We start from the raw sequence: 18131 nt of genomic DNA, 5'->3' as shown, positions 1-18131 counted from the left end.
CCTGCACAGAGTCCTGACTTCAACCCGATAGAACACATTTGGTATGAAGTAGAGCGGAGAATGCAATCCAGGCCTTCTCGTCCAACATCAGTGCCTGACCTCACAAATGCTCTTCTGGAAGAATGATCAAACATTCCTATAGACACACTCCTAAACCTTGTGGACGGCCTTCCCAGAAGAGTTGAAGCTGTTATAGCTGCAAAGGGTGGGGCCAACTCAATATTGAACCCTACGGACTAATGGGGCGTACACACGGTCGGACTTTTCGTCTACAAAAGTCCGACAGACTTTTAGCGGACTTGCGGCAGACTTTCTTACGAACGGACTTGCCTACACACGATCACACAAAAGTCCGACGGATTCGTACGTGATGACGTACACCGGACTAAAATAAGGAAGTTGATAGCCAGTAGCCAATAGCTGCCCTAGCGTGGGTTTTTGCCCGTCGGACTAGCACACAGACGAGCGGATTTCTGGGTCCGGTGTAGTTACGACGTAAAGATTTGAAGTATGTTTCAAATCTAAAGTCCGTCAGATTTGAGGCTGGAAAAGTCCGCTGAAAGTCCGGGGAAGCCCACACACGATCGGATTGTCAGCCAGCTTTAGTCCGTCGGCGTCCGTCGGACTTTTGTAGACGAAAAGTCCGATCGTGTGTACGCGGCATTAGACTGGGATGTCATTAAAGTTCATGTGCGTGTAAAGGCAGGCGTACCAATACTTTTGGTAAAATAGTGTATTTTTTTTATTAAAGCGGGGCAGGCTTAAAACATCCATTACATTTTTATTGCTGTGCCCCCCATAGAGGAGACTTCTTACTTTCTGTCCAAGAGTCCAGTCACTTAATTCCTGTTACTTAGACAGGAAGTGAGGGGGCCACCTCGAAAAAAAGGGGGCATGGAAAACATTTAAATGCAGGTTTGAATCAATAATGAATAAGGACACCAGACACCGAGTGTGTTTTTATTGCTTTTATTACATTTTCATCACTTCTTTCGGAATAGAAGACATACGCCAATTAGAGCCCAACTAGATACTTGCTTTACTACTTGCCCTACAAGATACCCTCCCCCACCCACTACCAACCATTCACTATAAACGCCTCCAGCAAGACGCACATCACATCCCATTATATCTATGTGATTTTCCCTTCTTTATCTAGGTCATGCACTGAACTTTAACCTCTTATGACAGCCTAACTCATATACAGTATCTCACAAAAGTAAGTACAACCCTCACATTTTTGTAAATATTTTATATCTTTTCATGTGACAACACTGAAGAAATGACACTTTGCTACAATGTAAAGTAGTGAGTGTACAGCTTGTATAACGGTGTAAATTTGCTGTCCCCTCAAAATAACTCAACACACAGCCATTAATGTCTAAACCACTGGCAACAAAAGTGAGTACACCCCTAAGTGAAAATGTCCAAATTGGGCCCAATATGGACATTTTCCCTCCCCGGTGTCATGTGACTAGTTAGTGTTACAAGGTCTCAGGTGTGAATGGGGAGCAGGTGTGATAAGTTTGGTGTTATCGCTCCCACACTCTCATACTGGTCACTGGAAGTTCAACGTGGCACCTCATGGCAAAGAACTCTCTGAGGATCTGAAAAAAAGAATTGTTGCTCTACATAAAGATGGCCTAGACTATAAGAAGATTGCCAAGACCCTGAAACTGAGTTGCAGCACGGTGGCCAAGACCATACAGCGGTATAACAGGACAGGTTCCACTCAGAACAGACCTCGCCATGGTCGACCAAAGAAGTTGAGTGCATGTGTTCAGTGTCATATCCAGAGGTTGTCTTTGGGAAATAGACATATGAGTGCTGCCAGCATTGCTGCAGAGGATGAAGGGGTGGGGGTCAGCCTGTCAGTGCTCAGACCATACGCCACACACTGCATCAAATTGGTCTGCATGGCTGTCGTCCCAGAAGGAAGCCTCTTCTAAAGATGATGCACAAGAAAGTCTGCAAACAGTTTGCTGAAGACAAGCAGACTAAGGACATGGATTACTGGAACCATGTCCTGTGGTCTGATGAGACCAAGATAAACTTATTTGGTTCAGATGATGTCAAGCGTGTGTGGCGGCAACCAGGTGAGGAGTACAAAGACAAGTGTGTCTTGCCTACAGTCAAGCATGGTGGTGGGAGTGTCATTCTCTGGGGCTGCATGAGTGCTGCCGGCACTGGGGAGCTACAGTTCATTGAAGGAACCATGAATGCCAACATGTACTGTGACATACTGAAGCAGAGCATGATCCCCTCCCTTTGGAGACTGGGCAGCAGGGCAGTATTCCAACATGATAACGACCCCAAACACATCTCCAAGATGACCACTGTCTTGCTAAAGAAGCTGAGGGTAAAGGTGATGGACTGGCCAAGCATGTCCCCAGACCTAAACCCTATTGAGCATCTGTGGGGCATCCTCAAACGGAAGGTGGAGGAGCGCAAGGTCTCTAACATCCACCAGCTCTGTGATGTCATCATGGAGGAGTGGAAGAGGACTCCGGTGGCAACCTGTGAAGCTCTGATGAACTCCATGCCCAAGAGGGTTAAGGCAGTGCTGGAAAATAATGGTGGCCACACAAAATATTGACATTGTAGGCCCAATGTGGACATTTTTCATTTAGGGGTGTACTCACTTTTGTTGCCAGTGGTTTAGACATTATTGGCTGTGTGTTGAGTTATTTTGAGGGGACAGCAAATTTACACTGTTATACAAGCTGTACACTCACTACTTTACATTGTAGCAAAGTGTCATTTCTTCAGTGTTGTCACATGAAAAGATAGAAGAAAATATTTACAAAAATGTGAGGGGTGTACTCACTTTTGTGAGATACTGTATGTGGCAGCACAGTAAGTGGTATAGAGGAAAGAATTCACCCCCGAGTGCCACACACCATCAGGACCCGACAATCACTATAGCAGAAGCAGCCTCAGCCCAGCCTGGTCCAGGCTATGCCCTTCAACGTGTTTCACCCTACCACGTGGCTTAGTCATAGAGTTGGGCCTTAAAGTGATATTAAAGGCAATGTTTTGTTTTTAAATAACAAACATAATTACCTGTTCTGTGCAATGATTTTGCACAGAGCAGCCCCAACCCTCCTCTTCTTGGGTCCCCCGCTGGCGCTCCAGGCCCCTCCCACCTAAGCAAGCTCGCTCCCGAGCCACTGCTCTGCATGTCCATTCACAAACAGAGCCACGGCTCAGCCCCGCCCCCTCTCTTTTCTCAGTGGCTCCCTCTGCTGTCTCAGCCAACAAGGAGGGAGAGGCCCCAGAGACCCGAGGCACTGATGCACATCGCTGGATCGCCATGGGGCTCAGGTAATTATTGAGGGGCTGCTGCAGGTAAAAGAACATCCTGCCTTTAAAACCACTTTAACACCAATGTGCCACATATATGTGTCGCTGTGTTATTTTTTATGGGGGGCACTCATTCGGAGCCCACAGAACTCACTTTCACTAACAGCTCATGGTCAACTATTGATGATCGGGACCTGGTAGGATGAGCTCCCCATGACATCATCGCTGTGTAGCTAATCACAGTGCTGCATGACCGGTAGCCCCTCCTATTGGTCTTGGGTGCCATGGCCCTTCCGCCATGCAATTTCGATTTTGCTAAGTTCTATACCCTACAAGAATTTTAGCAAGCTTTGTTAGTACAGAAGGTATTCACGTCTCAATCCATCAAATATCCAAAAAATAAAAAGAATATTCCTTATTTTTTGGTTCAGTGGGCGGGGGACGTGTTCCAAAAGGGATTATTTCACCATTATAGTTCCTGAGGGACTAAAGAAGAAGAACTTGTGATTCCACCAACCGACATTAGTTTTCCATAAGACCGGCCTGTGAACTAGGCTAATACTATCTGTTGAGCCTCCCCACATGGTAGAAGTGGTCATCTTCTAGGTTCACTTGGAAAGTCTGAACTTTTGTTAGACTCAAGGAGTGGGGGGGATTTCCTCTGAGTGGTTTACCAACGTTGGTGAAGTTAGACTCAAGGAACAGGGGCTTTCCTTTCAGTGGTTTACCAACGTTGGTGAAGTTAGACTGAAGGAACAGGGGCTTTCCTCCGAGTGGTTTACCAACGTTGGTGAAGGATTCATCTCCTACAAAAGCTTTTCGTGTTCACTGTAACATGATGTTATCCCCATGAGTCCTCGAATGTTTGAGAAAGTCTGACTTATTCCTGTAACTCCTTCCACACACAGAGCAGGAAAATGGAGTCTCTCTCGTGTGGACCCTCTCGTGCCGGATGAGAGCCGAATTGCAAACAAAGCCTTTGCCACAGATGGGGCAGGAAAATGGCTTCTCCTCCATGTGATATTTCTGGTGTATCCTTAGCTCCGAGGAGCTGACGAAAGACTTCTCGCAGGTCGAGCATGAGTAGGGCTTCTCTCCCGAGTGGATGCGCTCATGGACAACGAGGTGCGACCGGACAACGAAGCCTTTCCCACAAACATGGCAGGTGAAAGGCCTTTCCCCTGTGTGAGTTCTTTGGTGGACGGCGAGAATAGAGCTTCGGGAAAAACACTTGCCACAGTCGGGGCAGGAGAACGGCTTATTTTCCCCGTGGCTCTTTTTGTGCTTCTCAAAAGACGTCCCGTACTTGAAGCACTTCCCGCACACTGAACAAGAGTATTCTGTCTCCTTGCTATGAGCTCTCTCGTGCCGGCTGAGGTAGGAACTGTTGTTGAAGGTCTTCCCGCACACCGAACAGGAGTACGGCTTCTGCCCCGTGTGAATCCTCCGGTGGATGATGAGGTTGGAGCTGCTGATGAAGCATTTCCCGCACTCTTCACAGGAGTAAGGTCTTTCGCCAGTGTGGCTCCGGCGGTGGGTGATGAGGTTGGACTTAGAGGAAAAACACTTGCCACAGTCAGAGCACTGGAATGGCTTCTCTCCGGTGTGGACTCGATGATGGGCCAGAAGCTCTACTTTATAGCGAAAGGACTTCCCGCACAAAGAACAGATAACTCCGTTCCTTTTGGTCTGAAGACTTGGATCAAAGTCCTCAAAGTCTTTGCTATCAGGAGATGTGCACTGTGTATCTTCCACAATAAATGTGGCGACTGTGAAATCCTCTACATCTCCTGAAAGGTGTTCTTCCGTAATGTGATGAGTGGGAGTAGATGTTTCAGAAGCTCCTTCATGTGAGAGGGGTTCGTCCTTCACCTCAGCAGATTGTATCTGATGTATATGTGTGGAGACATAAGAGTCGGGGAAATGTTTTCTAGGTGAGGGGGGATCCTTAACCTGAGTAGAAGAACATTGTGTCTGATGTAGGGGTGTAGAAGTGTTGGGATGTGGGGAGTATTCTCCTTTTTCCAGTGAGAGGAGCTCGTCCTTAATAGGAGTCAGTATGGGACCCATGTGACTGGATTGTGTAGAAGAACCAAAGTGCAGCAGAGGTTCCTCGCTTGACACAATCTCCTCCTCCAAACGAGTAACTGAACAATCTGCAGAGTTGTTTAGTAGATGTTTTTCACATTCCATGGGTTTCTTTTCAAGATAATCAGACGTAGGTTTGGCTTTGTCATCTCTACTTGAACCTGTTAATATAAAAATGAATTAGAATTCCTCCAATTTTACGAGAAACATTAGAGGTCCCATCATTCTTATTCTTTCAGCACCATCACCATAATACATGTATTATAAATGTGTTGCCTTCAAAATCCATTATACCTTCACCAAACCGTACCTGGAGATGTGAGGGGCGGCCGGCTCTCCATCATGACGTCCTTGTAGAGGTCCTTGTGTCCTTCTAAATACTCCCACTCCTCCATGGAGAAATAGACAGTGACATCCTGACACCTTATAGGAACCTGACACACACAATGATACAGTCACCATCCAGACACATCCCTTGTCTGTTACTGGATAATATAAAATAGCGTTTCACCAGGCCTGCAGAAACTACTACTCAGCGCCAAGCACCCAAAAGAGCCCAAGATGTAGATAGAATTAAAAAGAATAATTAAAAATGGTTACCATAAATAAACATCAGTAAACACTTACAAACTGAAAGTCAATGATTGAACTCTACTGTGTCTGTTTAAGCAGAGAGACAATCTAATAAGCAGCAGCTGTCTCATACCAAAAGAACAGGGTAAAAAATACACATAAAAACAGTGTTATAAAATAATCCACATTTAGACTAAATTAATCCACTAGACAGCGCTAATGTTGAGCAATTGAAACTTGTGGCCAACAACACATAGGGACAAACTTATAACAGAAAAAAGTCCTTTAACAGAAATCCCTTGTAAAGGGAAGTGATGAAAGTCCAGGGTGTAATACAGAAAATCTGCAGGTGATCTTTAAGAGAGAATCCTCCACATGCACCTTCCACCGATCACTTGTAAAATCCACCCGGTGACAAGCACTCACCCCCTAGGGGGTTAAACTCACCAGAAAAGGGGAGTAATAAGGCCTTCAGCGATAGTGTGTTGTCATCATCACAGTAAACAGGGTCACAGGTTAGCAGGGCTCATAATGAATCAAAGAACAAAAAAGAGATGCACATAGCGTAATCCTATTTAATGATTCCAAACCCTTGTATACAGACACAAACCCCCCTTCAATAAATATACGTACATCAAATAAAATAAAACAAGCAATCAAACAGGCAGGTAGTGTGTAACTTCACCCAGAGCCGTCAGCGCCGCTACTCAGGAAGGCAGCGATACTTCCTGGTTGTGCAGATGATCCAGGTGGAGCGCACACGTCACTTCCGGCGTCGTATTGGCCACGCCCTGACGCGTTTCGTCATATCCTTTGACTTCAACAGAGGGCGTGGTCATACGACGTAATGGCCAGTTTATATACACCCCTCACATGTCGCTCAGCCAATCAGAACGAAACTGCGGGGACAGCGAATGCACGTCACCGGCACCAGCCTCACTGACAGCTTAATATAAGCGGCATGCAGGGACACAAACAGCACTGCACTAATCAAATATAGACCATGATTGTGGAGTAAGCACAGATAACCTTGATCAGAATATATTACTCAAATGACGTCCACATATGTATCTCAACATTATGGATCACTAATCATAGGCAGCAAGTGTTCACTCCAAAACCATATTAAATATATAACTTTGATACATGGCACAATCATTGACATAAAATTGAATACCAATTAATATGCACATTAAGAATATAGATGTAAAGGAAAGACCTTAATCAGTTAGATACCTGATCTTCCTATATTTCATGCGCATATATTACAAACTTCTATTAAATAGGTATAAGGCGGGACCATACACACGATCAAAAGCCCCAACTGACACAGATCATGCTAGCCTTAATATTATACCAAGACTAGCGAATATTTAAATTAATATTAAATTAATCAAATAAAAATAAGAATAAGAATAAAAGAAAAAAATTTTTATATAAATATAAAAATAAAATTAAAATATATAAAGATAGAGAGGCAACAAATCGCACAACACTAAAAATCGCATATAAATTCAGAAATGAATAATTACAGATAAAATAAATCTAAATCTAATTTTTTAGGCGCCAACCTTAAATTAGAAATTCCATTCAAAAACGCAGAGATATGTCGTAAACAGAGTGACTAGGAAATCGCATAAAAATGAAAATAAACCTAATCCCAATCTCCATGTGAGAATCAGATAATTATCCACTCTGCATGACCACATGAAGGCAAAACTTATGTAATAAGGAGAAGCAGGAGAGAGGCCGAGCTATATGAGTCGGTCGAAAAAATCGCATAATGTATAGATCGAATAAATCGCATACTAAAATAGAATGGGATAAACACCAATCTCCCAATAGAGGTCAGGTGGTCATATGAGCTATACAAAGGTAGATCATATAACATAAAGATATAGGCCACTATAACCTCACTAACGCAAAATCAAACTGCTAATAGAACTAAAAAGACAACCGTAAATCACACACATTAGTAGTCGCTTATAAAGCAGTTGATATCCAGGTCCACATTAAGTCCCCGTGGTGCCAAAGTGTCAGACATGAAGATCCACTGGGTCTCTCTTCTTGACAGATCACGGATCAGATTGGACCCTCTCCACTTTGGCTTCAGATGATCTATACCCCAAAACTTGAGGCCTGAGGGATCTTGGTTATGTTTAAGTTTAAAGTGGAGTGATACATTGTGGTCTTTAAAGCCAATCTTTATGTTCGCTATATGTTCTGCAATCCTAACCCTCAGAAGTCTTTTTGTGCGTCCTATATACATAAGGCCGCAGGGGCATTGCATAGCGTATACCACGTAAGCCGTATTGCACGTAATAAATTCATTAATACTGAATTCTCTACCGTTGGAAGGGGATGTGAAACTTTCAAGAGCTCTCATTGGTCTACCCACTTCCCTACATGCCCGACATCTCCTACAGCTATAGAATCCTTTTTTATTCCAGAAGGTTAAAGGTCTGGGAGGGGGGTCAAGCACCTTTCGCACTATCTTATCAGCAAAGCTGTGAGCCCTTCTGTAAATGAATTTCGGTCTACATGGCAGAACAGGGCCTAGAGTTTTGTCCATACATAACACATGCCAATGGGCATTAAAAATGTCTTCCACCTCCCTATATTGGGAGTGGAACCCTGATAGGAAGCTCCATTCATGACCTTCGTTATTTTGGACCTTAGGTCGATCCATCAGAAAGGAGTCTCTAGGCCGTATGGCCAATTCATGAATGGTGGAGTCCAAGGCCTCCCCCGCATAACCTTTTTCCACAAACTTTTTTCTAACAACCTGGGCCTGTCTTAAAAAGTCTGCATCATTGGAACAGTTTCTTTTTACCCTAGTCAGCTGACCCTTGGGTATGTTTTTCAACCACTTAGGGTGATGCCCACTATTAATAGGCAGATAGCTGTTGGAATCTGTAGGTTTAAAATACACTCTAGTGCCCAATCCATCCCCTTGCCTAAAGATGTTTAGATCTAAGAAGTGTATGTCACTTTGGCTAAACTCACTGGTTAGTCTGATGTTGTTGTTATTAGAATTAAGCTCCTGGAGGAATTCATGTAAACTGTCACTAGACCCTTCCCAAATAAAAAACAAATCGTCTATATATCTTTTGTATAGTAGCAGTTGAGTACGGGTAGTGGAGAATATCTTTTTGTCTTCCCATTCCCCCATAAACAAATTTGCTATGCTCGGGGCAAATTTTGCCCCCATCGCAACACCTTTACGCTGGGAGAAAAAATGCCCATTGAACCAGAAGAAGTTATGGCTAAGACAAAAGTCTAATGCATTTCTGATGAACATTTTCTGATTATGTGGCAGGTCATCTCGCTGACTTAAAGCCCAATTAAGGGCTAAAAGAGCATCGTCATGCTGTATGACAGAATAGAGAGATGCCACATCAGCCGTTACAAGGTATAACTCTTGTTTGCCGGTTAAATCCACCTGTTGCAGAATCTGCAAGAGACTCTTAGTGTCTCTTAAATACGCCTTAGTGCGCATAACACTCGCCTGAAGGAAGTGGTCAAGGTATTGTCCCATCCGAGATGTGATGGAACCAATACCATTGACTATGGGTCTCCCTGGAGGTTGGTTCAGATCCTTATGGATCTTGGGCAAGGTATAAATCGTGGGGATTCTACTATCACTTGGTACAAGGTACCTTCTTTCTTTACTAGATAGAACCCCCATCGAAAAACCCATTTCAACCAAGTTCCTAAGATCCTTCTCATACTGTCCTGAGGGGTCTTTAGATAATCTCACATATGTTTGATCATCACTTAGCATCTCAGTGAGCTGATTTACATAAAAGTCCTTATTCAAAATAACTACCCCCCCCCCCCTTATCTGCTGGCCTGATAACAATCTCCTTCCTTTTCTCAAGCAAGGAGATCCCATCCATAATATGCTGTGGATTAACATTCTTTTTTGGTACCAACTGTTCTAGATCCCGAGTAATATATTCTGATCAAGGTTATCTGTGCTTACTCCACAATCATGGTCTATATTTGATTAGTGCAGTGCTGTTTGTGTCCCTGCATGCCGCTTATATTAAGCTGTCAGTGAGGCTGGTGCCGGTGACGTGCATTCGCTGTCCCCGCAGTTTCGTTCTGATTGGCTGAGCGACATGTGAGGGGTGTATATAAACTGGCCATTACGTCGTATGACCACGCCCTCTGTTGAAGTCAAAGGATATGACGAAACGCGTCAGGGCGTGGCCAATACGACGCCGGAAGTGACGTGTGCGCTCCACCTGGATCATCTGCACAACCAGGAAGTATCGCTGCCTTCCTGAGTAGCGGCGCTGACGGCTCTGGGTGAAGTTACACACTACCTGCCTGTTTGATTGCTTGTTTTATTTTATTTGATGTACGTATATTTATTGAAGGGGGGTTTGTGTCTGTATACAAGGGTTTGGAATCATTAAATAGGATTACGCTATGTGCATCTCTTTTTTGTTCTTTGATTCATTATGAGCCCTGCTAACCTGTGACCCTGTTTACTGTGATGATGACAACACACTATCGCTGAAGGCCTTATTACTCCCCTTTTCTGGTGAGTTTAACCCCCTAGGGGGTGAGTGCTTGTCACCGGGTGGATTTTACAAGTGATCGGTGGAAGGTGCATGTGGAGGATTCTCTCTTAAAGATCACCTGCAGATTTTCTGTATTACACCCTGGACTTTCATCACTTCCCTTTACAAGGGATTTCTGTTAAAGGACTTTTTTCTGTTATAAGTTTGTCCCTATGTGTTGTTGGCCACAAGTTTCAATTGCTCAACATTAGCGCTGTCTAGTGGATTAATTTAGTCTAAATGTGGATTATTTTATAACACTGTTTTTATGTGTATTTTTTACCCTGTTCTTTTGGTATGAGACAGCTGCTGCTTATTAGATTGTCTCTCTGCTTAAACAGACACAGTAGAGTTCAATCATTGACTTTCAGTTTGTAAGTGTTTACTGATGTTTATTTATGGTAACCATTTTTAATTATTCTTTTTAATTCTATCTACATCTTGGGCTCTTTTGGGTGCTTGGCGCTGAGTAGTAGTTTCTGCAGGCCTGGTGAAACGCTATTTTATCTTATCTTTAGTTGTATTCCTTGGCAGCCATGGATGCCCTCCAGTTCCTAAGCAGTAGAACGATTGATATCAATGCCATTTTTGCAATCAATGAGCAGGCTACTGCACAATCTAATATCAATGGGATACTGACTGCTTTAGGAAATGTGCTAGAAAAACAGGTCCGCACTTGGTGGGACATCTGCACATTCGAGCAGTATATTAAAGAGAAAATTTTAGTTAGAAGTTTGAGATGGGAGGGAGCTCCCCAGGATGGACTAGATGACCCGGAATCTATGCAAGAATGGTATGAGTTTTTTACCAATATGGGTTTTAAATTGCAAGATCTGGTTCTGGCTCGTAAACGTAAGAAAATGTCCATCTTGGAGGGTAAAATTAATGAGTTTCGTATGCAGCTTGAACATGTGAAGGATACCCAACAAGTATTAGAGTTTAATACTCGCATAAAAAAGAAGCTAGAAAAGATTGACAGAGATACACAGAAGAAAAAATCAAAGAAGTTTCATAGGGACCTTAATGATTTTAGGTCCAACACTGTGTATGTCTGGCAACAGGCTAAGATACCTGCTAGCGTATCTAACAATACTAATGTGGTATCTGGGGAAGGATCAAATTGTCGCACAACTAAACCGCCCAACACTGGTACTCAGGCTGGGGGTAATAAGAGGTCGGAGAGATCCAGTTATCCTACTGGTATCTCTGCCACTCCCGCTAGGGGGGAGGCTGCTTACGCTGGAAGGGAAGACAGGGCAAGTGAGTCCTATCAGCCACGTAATCACTTACCTAGTGGTAATAATTATCAAGTCCCTGTTTATAATAGATTTGACCCTTTGAGAGATAATGGAGGAAGAGCTGCTGAATCCTCACCCCGTCCTTTTTTAGGGAGAGGGAGAGGCTGGCAGAGACGAGGCCGGGGGAACTCCTACCGAAGGGGGAGACCTCCAGGCCAGGGTTGGGGGAGGCAGGATCATCATGCACCTCCATGGAGGGAGCGCCCATGGCGGGAGGACGAATACCCCTATTACCCCAATCAATGGAGAGAAGAACAAGGGGCTGTAGGGCAGGGAGAAGGTCCCAGAAAAAGAAGGAGAGAGCAGGAATAGGAGGTATTTTTAACTTGAGCAATGTGACCTTATCACACAAAGAAACGAATATTTTGCATTTAGGCCTAAAGTGTGGTCTGAAAAGACCAGTTAGCAAGTTCGATGTATTTATCGATGTTCATAAGTACATAAGGAAAGTTAATATTAAAAAATATTTTCTTAACAAAGCACCACGGCCGTCTACAATTAATGAGTTAGGTCCAGTGGACAGTGGGCTTAAGAATAGGTCCCTGTTCAACCCCCCTAATAGCGCTAACCAGCATATTGAGGTCTTTAAGGGACTAGTTTTGCGGGATCTAGAACAGTTGGTACCAAAAAAGAATGTTAATCCACAGCATATTATGGATGGGATCTCCTTGCTTGAGAAAAGGAAGGAGATTGTTATCAGGCCAGCAGATAAGGGGGGGGGGGTAGTTATTTTGAATAAGGACTTTTATGTAAATCAGCTCACTGAGATGCTAAGTGATGATCAAACATATGTGAGATTATCTAAAGACCCCTCAGGACAGTATGAGAAGGATCTTAGGAACTTGGTTGAAATGGGTTTTTCGATGGGGGTTCTATCTAGTAAAGAAAGAAGGTACCTTGTACCAAGTGATAGTAGAATCCCCACGATTTATACCTTGCCCAAGATCCATAAGGATCTGAACCAACCTCCAGGGAGACCCATAGTCAATGGTATTGGTTCCATCACATCTCGGATGGGACAATACCTTGACCACTTCCTTCAGGCGAGTGTTATGCGCACTAAGGCGTATTTAAGAGACACTAAGAGTCTCTTGCAGATTCTGCAACAGGTGGATTTAACCGGCAAACAAGAGTTATACCTTGTAACGGCTGATGTGGCATCTCTCTATTCTGTCATACAGCATGACGATGCTCTTTTAGCCCTTAATTGGGCTTTAAGTCAGCGAGATGACCTGCCACATAATCAGAAAATGTTCATCAGAAATGCATTAGACTTTTGTCTTAGCCATAACTTCTTCTGGTTCAATGGGCATTTTTTCTCCCAGCGTAAAGGTGTTGCGATGGGGGCAAAATTTGCCCCGAGCATAGCAAATTTGTTTATGGGGGAATGGGAAGACAAAAAGATATTCTCCACTACCCGTACTCAACTGCTACTATACAAAAGATATATAGACGATTTGTTTTTTATTTGGGAAGGGTCTAGTGACAGTTTACATGAATTCCTCCAGGAGCTTAATTCTAATAACAACAACATCAGACTAACCAGTGAGTTTAGCCAAAGTGACATACACTTCTTAGATCTAAACATCTTTAGGCAAGGGGATGGATTGGGCACTAGAGTGTATTTTAAACCTACAGATTCCAACAGCTATCTGCCTATTAATAGTGGGCATCACCCTAAGTGGTTGAAAAACATACCCAAGGGTCAGCTGACTAGGGTAAAAAGAAACTGTTCCAATGATGCAGACTTTTTAAGACAGGCCCAGGTTGTTAGAAAAAAGTTTGTGGAAAAAGGTTATGCGGGGGAGGCCTTGGACTCCACCATTCATGAATTGGCCATACGGCCTAGAGACTCCTTTCTGATGGATCGACCTAAGGTCCAAAATAACGAAGGTCATGAATGGAGCTTCCTATCAGGGTTCCACTCCCAATATAGGGAGGTGGAAGACATTTTTAATGCCCATTGGCATGTGTTATGTATGGACAAAACTCTAGGCCCTGTTCTGCCATGTAGACCGAAATTCATTTACAGAAGGGCTCACAGCTTTGCTGATAAGATAGTGCGAAAGGTGCTTGACCCCCCTCCCAGACCTTTAACCTTCTGGAATAAAAAAGGATTCTATAGCTGTAGGAGATGTCGGGCATGTAGGGAAGTGGGTAGACCAATGAGAGCTCTTGAAAGTTTCACATCCCCTTCCAACGGTAGAGAATTCAGTATTAATGAATTTATTACGTGCAATACGGCTTACGTGGTATACGCTATGCAATGCCCCTGCGGCCTTATGTATATAGGACGCACAAAAAGACTTCTGAGGGTTAGGATTGCAGAACATATAGCGAACATAAAGATTGGCTTTAAAGACCACAATGTATCACTCCACTTTAAACTTAAACATAACCAAGATCCCTCAGGCCTCAAGTTTTGGGGTATAGATCATCTGAAGCCAAAGTGGAGAGGGTCCAATCTGATCCGTGATCTGTCAAGAAGAGAGACCCAGTGGATCTTCATGTCTGACACTTTGGCACCACGGGGACTTAATGTGGACCTGGATATCAACTGCTTTATAAGCGACTACTAATGTGTGTGATTTACGGTTGTCTTTTTAGTTCTATTAGCAGTTTGATTTTGCGTTAGTGAGGTTATAGTGGCCTATATCTTTATGTTATATGATCTACCTTTGTATAGCTCATATGACCACCTGACCTCTATTGGGAGATTGGTGTTTATCCCATTCTATTTTAGTATGCGATTTATTCGATCTATACATTATGCGATTTTTTCGACCGACTCATATAGCTCGGCCTCTCTCCTGCTTCTCCTTATTACATAAGTTTTGCCTTCATGTGGTCATGCAGAGTGGATAATTATCTGATTCTCACATGGAGATTGGGATTAGGTTTATTTTCATTTTTATGCGATTTCCTAGTCACTCTGTTTACGACATATCTCTGCGTTTTTGAATGGAATTTCTAATTTAAGGTTGGCGCCTAAAAAATTAGATTTAGATTTATTTTATCTGTAATTATTCATTTCTGAATTTATATGCGATTTTTAGTGTTGTGCGATTTGTTGCCTCTCTATCTTTATATATTTTAATTTTATTTTTATATTTATATAAAAATTTTTTTCTTTTATTCTTATTCTTATTTTTATTTGATTAATTTAATATTAATTTAAATATTCGCTAGTCTTGGTATAATATTAAGGCTAGCATGATCTGTGTCAGTTGGGGCTTTTGATCGTGTGTATGGTCCCGCCTTATACCTATTTAATAGAAGTTTGTAATATATGCGCATGAAATATAGGAAGATCAGGTATCTAACTGATTAAGGTCTTTCCTTTACATCTATATTCTTAATGTGCATATTAATTGGTATTCAATTTTATGTCAATGATTGTGCCATGTATCAAAGTTATATATTTAATATGGTTTTGGAGTGAACACTTGCTGCCTATGATTAGTGATCCATAATGTTGAGATACATATGTGGACGTCATTTGAGTAATATATTCTGATCAAGGTTATCTGTGCTTACTCCACAATCATGGTCTATATTTGATTAGTGCAGTGCTGTTTGTGTCCCTGCATGCCGCTTATATTAAGCTGTCAGTGAGGCTGGTGCCGGTGACGTGCATTCGCTGTCCCCGCAGTTTCGTTCTGATTGGCTGAGCGACATGTGAGGGGTGTATATAAACTGGCCATTACGTCGTATGACCACGCCCTCTGTTGAAGTCAAAGGATATGACGAAACGCGTCAGGGCGTGGCCAATACGACGCCGGAAGTGACGTGTGCGCTCCACCTGGATCATCTGCACAACCAGGAAGTATCGCTGCCTTCCTGAGTAGCGGCGCTGACGGCTCTGGGTGAAGTTACACACTACCTGCCTGTTTGATTGCTTGTTTTATTTTATTTGATGTACGTATATTTATTGAAGGGGGGTTTGTGTCTGTATACAAGGGTTTGGAATCATTAAATAGGATTACGCTATGTGCATCTCTTTTTTGTTCTTTGATTCATTATGAGCCCTGCTAACCTGTGACCCTGTTTACTGTGATGATGACAACACACTATCGCTGAAGGCCTTATTACTCCCCTTTTCTGGTGAGTTTAACCCCCTAGGGGGTGAGTGCTTGTCACCGGGTGGATTTTACAAGTGATCGGTGGAAGGTGCATGTGGAGGATTCTCTCTTAAAGATCACCTGCAGATTTTCTGTATTACACCCTGGACTTTCATCACTTCCCTTTACAAGGGATTTCTGTTAAAGGACTTTTTTCTGTTATAAGTTTGTCCCTATGTGTTGTTGGCCACAAGTTTCAATTGCTCAACATTAGCGCTGTCTAGTGGATTAATTTAGTCTAAATGTGGATTATTTTATAACACTGTTTTTATGTGTATTTGTTACTGGATAATGTCCCAGAATTCCCACCACCGCTCACCTCTCCTGTCAGCAGCTCAATGATCTTCTGGGTGACTTGTTGAATCTCCTTGTTGCTTCTGTCGGATGTCAGGGAGGGAAATGGAGGCTCCATGGTGGGGCTCCTGGTCCATCTTTTGGACACACATGGACAGTTGCTTGATGTCACGTGATCATCTGATTTCCTCATGGGTCCATAATCCTATGTAATGAAATATACATATGTTACAGAAACGTGACTATCTGCCCCATTCGACATCTCCCCTCCCCGGTCAGGTCTGTGTTTTATCAACCACTTGCTGACCGCTGCAAGCCAATATACGTCGGCACAATGGCAGCGGTGGGCAAATGGGCGTACCTGTACCTCCCCTTTAATTGGCAGGGCTAGTGGGCGCCAGCTGCGTACAGCGTGACCGTGCCTTTGGACTCGATGTCCGCTGGTCTCCCGCCGATCATGTCACAGAGCCGCAGGACGGGGAGATGCCTACGTAAACAAGGCATTTGCCCGTTCTGTCTTGTGACATGACAGGGATGTCATGTCAGTGGAAACCCACCCCCCCCCCCACCACCACAGTTAGAATCACTCCCTAGGACACACTTAACCCCTTCATCGCTACCCCCCCCCCCCCCCCCCCCAGTGTTTAATCCCTTTCCTGCCAGTGTCATTTACACAGTAATCAGTGCATTTTAATAGCACTGATTGCTGTATAAATGACAATTGTCCCAAAATAGTGTCAAAAGTGTCCGATGTGTCCGCCATAAAGTCGCAGTCATGATAAAAAAATCGCAGATCGCAGTCATTACTACAAAAAAATAATAATAAAAATGCCATAAAACCATCCCCTATTTTGTAGACTCAAACCAATCAATATACGCTTATTGCGATTTTTTTACCAAAAATATGTAGAAGAATACATATCGGCCTAAACTGATGAAAAAATTGTATTTTATATATTTTTGGGGGATATTTATTATAGCAAAAAGTAAAAATTATTGCATTTTTTTCAAAATTGTCGCTCTTTTTATGTTTATAGTGCAAAAAACCGCAGAGGTGATCAAATGCCACCAAAGGAAAGCTCTATTTGTTGGAAAAAAAGGACGTCAATTTTGTTGGGGTGCAATGTCGCACGACTGCGCAATTGTCGGTTAAAGCGACGCAGTACCGAATCGGAAAAAGTGCTCTGGTCAGGAAGGGGGTAAAATCTTCCGGGGCTGAAGCGGTTATTAGAGATAAGAGTGATGTCATGTGACCTCCCAGAATCCCCCTCACCTCTCCGGTCAGGTCTGTGTTTTATTAATAGAGATAAGAGTGATGTCATGTGACCTCCCAGAATCCTCCTCACCTCTCCGGTCAGGTCTGTGTTTTATTAATAAAGATAAGAGTGATGTCATGTGACCTCCCAGAATCCTCCTCACCTCTCCGGTCAGGTCTGTGTTTTATTAATAGCGATAAGAGTGATGTCATGTGACCTCCCAGAATCCTCCTCACCTCTCCAGTCAGTTATGTGTTGTATTAATAGAGATAAGAGTGATGTCATGTGACCTCCCAGAATCCTCCTCACCTCTCCGGTCAGGTCTGTGTTTTATTAATAGCGATGAGGGATGTCATGTGACCTCCCAGAATCCTCCTCACCTCTAAGGTCAGGTCTGTGTTTTATTAATAGAGATAAGTGTGATGTCATGTGACCTCCCAGAATCCTCCTCACCTCTCCAGTCAGTTATGTGTTGTATTAATAGAGATAAGAGTGATGTCATGTGACCTCCCAGAATCCTCCTCACCTCTCCGGTCAGGTCTGTGTTTTATTAATAGCGATGAGGGATGTCATGTGACCTCCCAGAATCCTCCTCACCTCTAAGGTCAGGTCTGTGTTTTATTAATA

General features: G+C 43.2%; 1 protein-coding gene across 1 annotated transcript in view; it reads right to left on the bottom strand.

Annotated features, from left to right (window-relative positions):
• Nucleotides 1-2750: 2750 nt before the first annotated feature.
• Nucleotides 2751-18131, bottom strand: part of LOC141106777 (uncharacterized) — a 27137-nt gene continuing 11756 nt past the window's right edge. The window contains exons 5-7 of the mRNA XM_073597704.1: nt 16274-16453; nt 5702-5825; nt 2751-5552 (exon numbers count right to left, since the gene is read on the bottom strand). Coding sequence (XP_073453805.1) covers nt 4129-5552; nt 5702-5825; nt 16274-16453 — 1728 coding nt within the window. The 3' untranslated portion in view covers nt 2751-4128. The remainder of the gene's footprint in view (nt 5553-5701; nt 5826-16273; nt 16454-18131) is intronic.

Source organism: Aquarana catesbeiana, linkage group LG08, assembly GCF_042186555.1.
Source record: "Aquarana catesbeiana isolate 2022-GZ linkage group LG08, ASM4218655v1, whole genome shotgun sequence".
NCBI classification, from domain to species: domain Eukaryota; kingdom Metazoa; phylum Chordata; class Amphibia; order Anura; family Ranidae; genus Aquarana; species Aquarana catesbeiana.
This window is presented reverse-complemented; position numbering and strand designations above follow the sequence as displayed.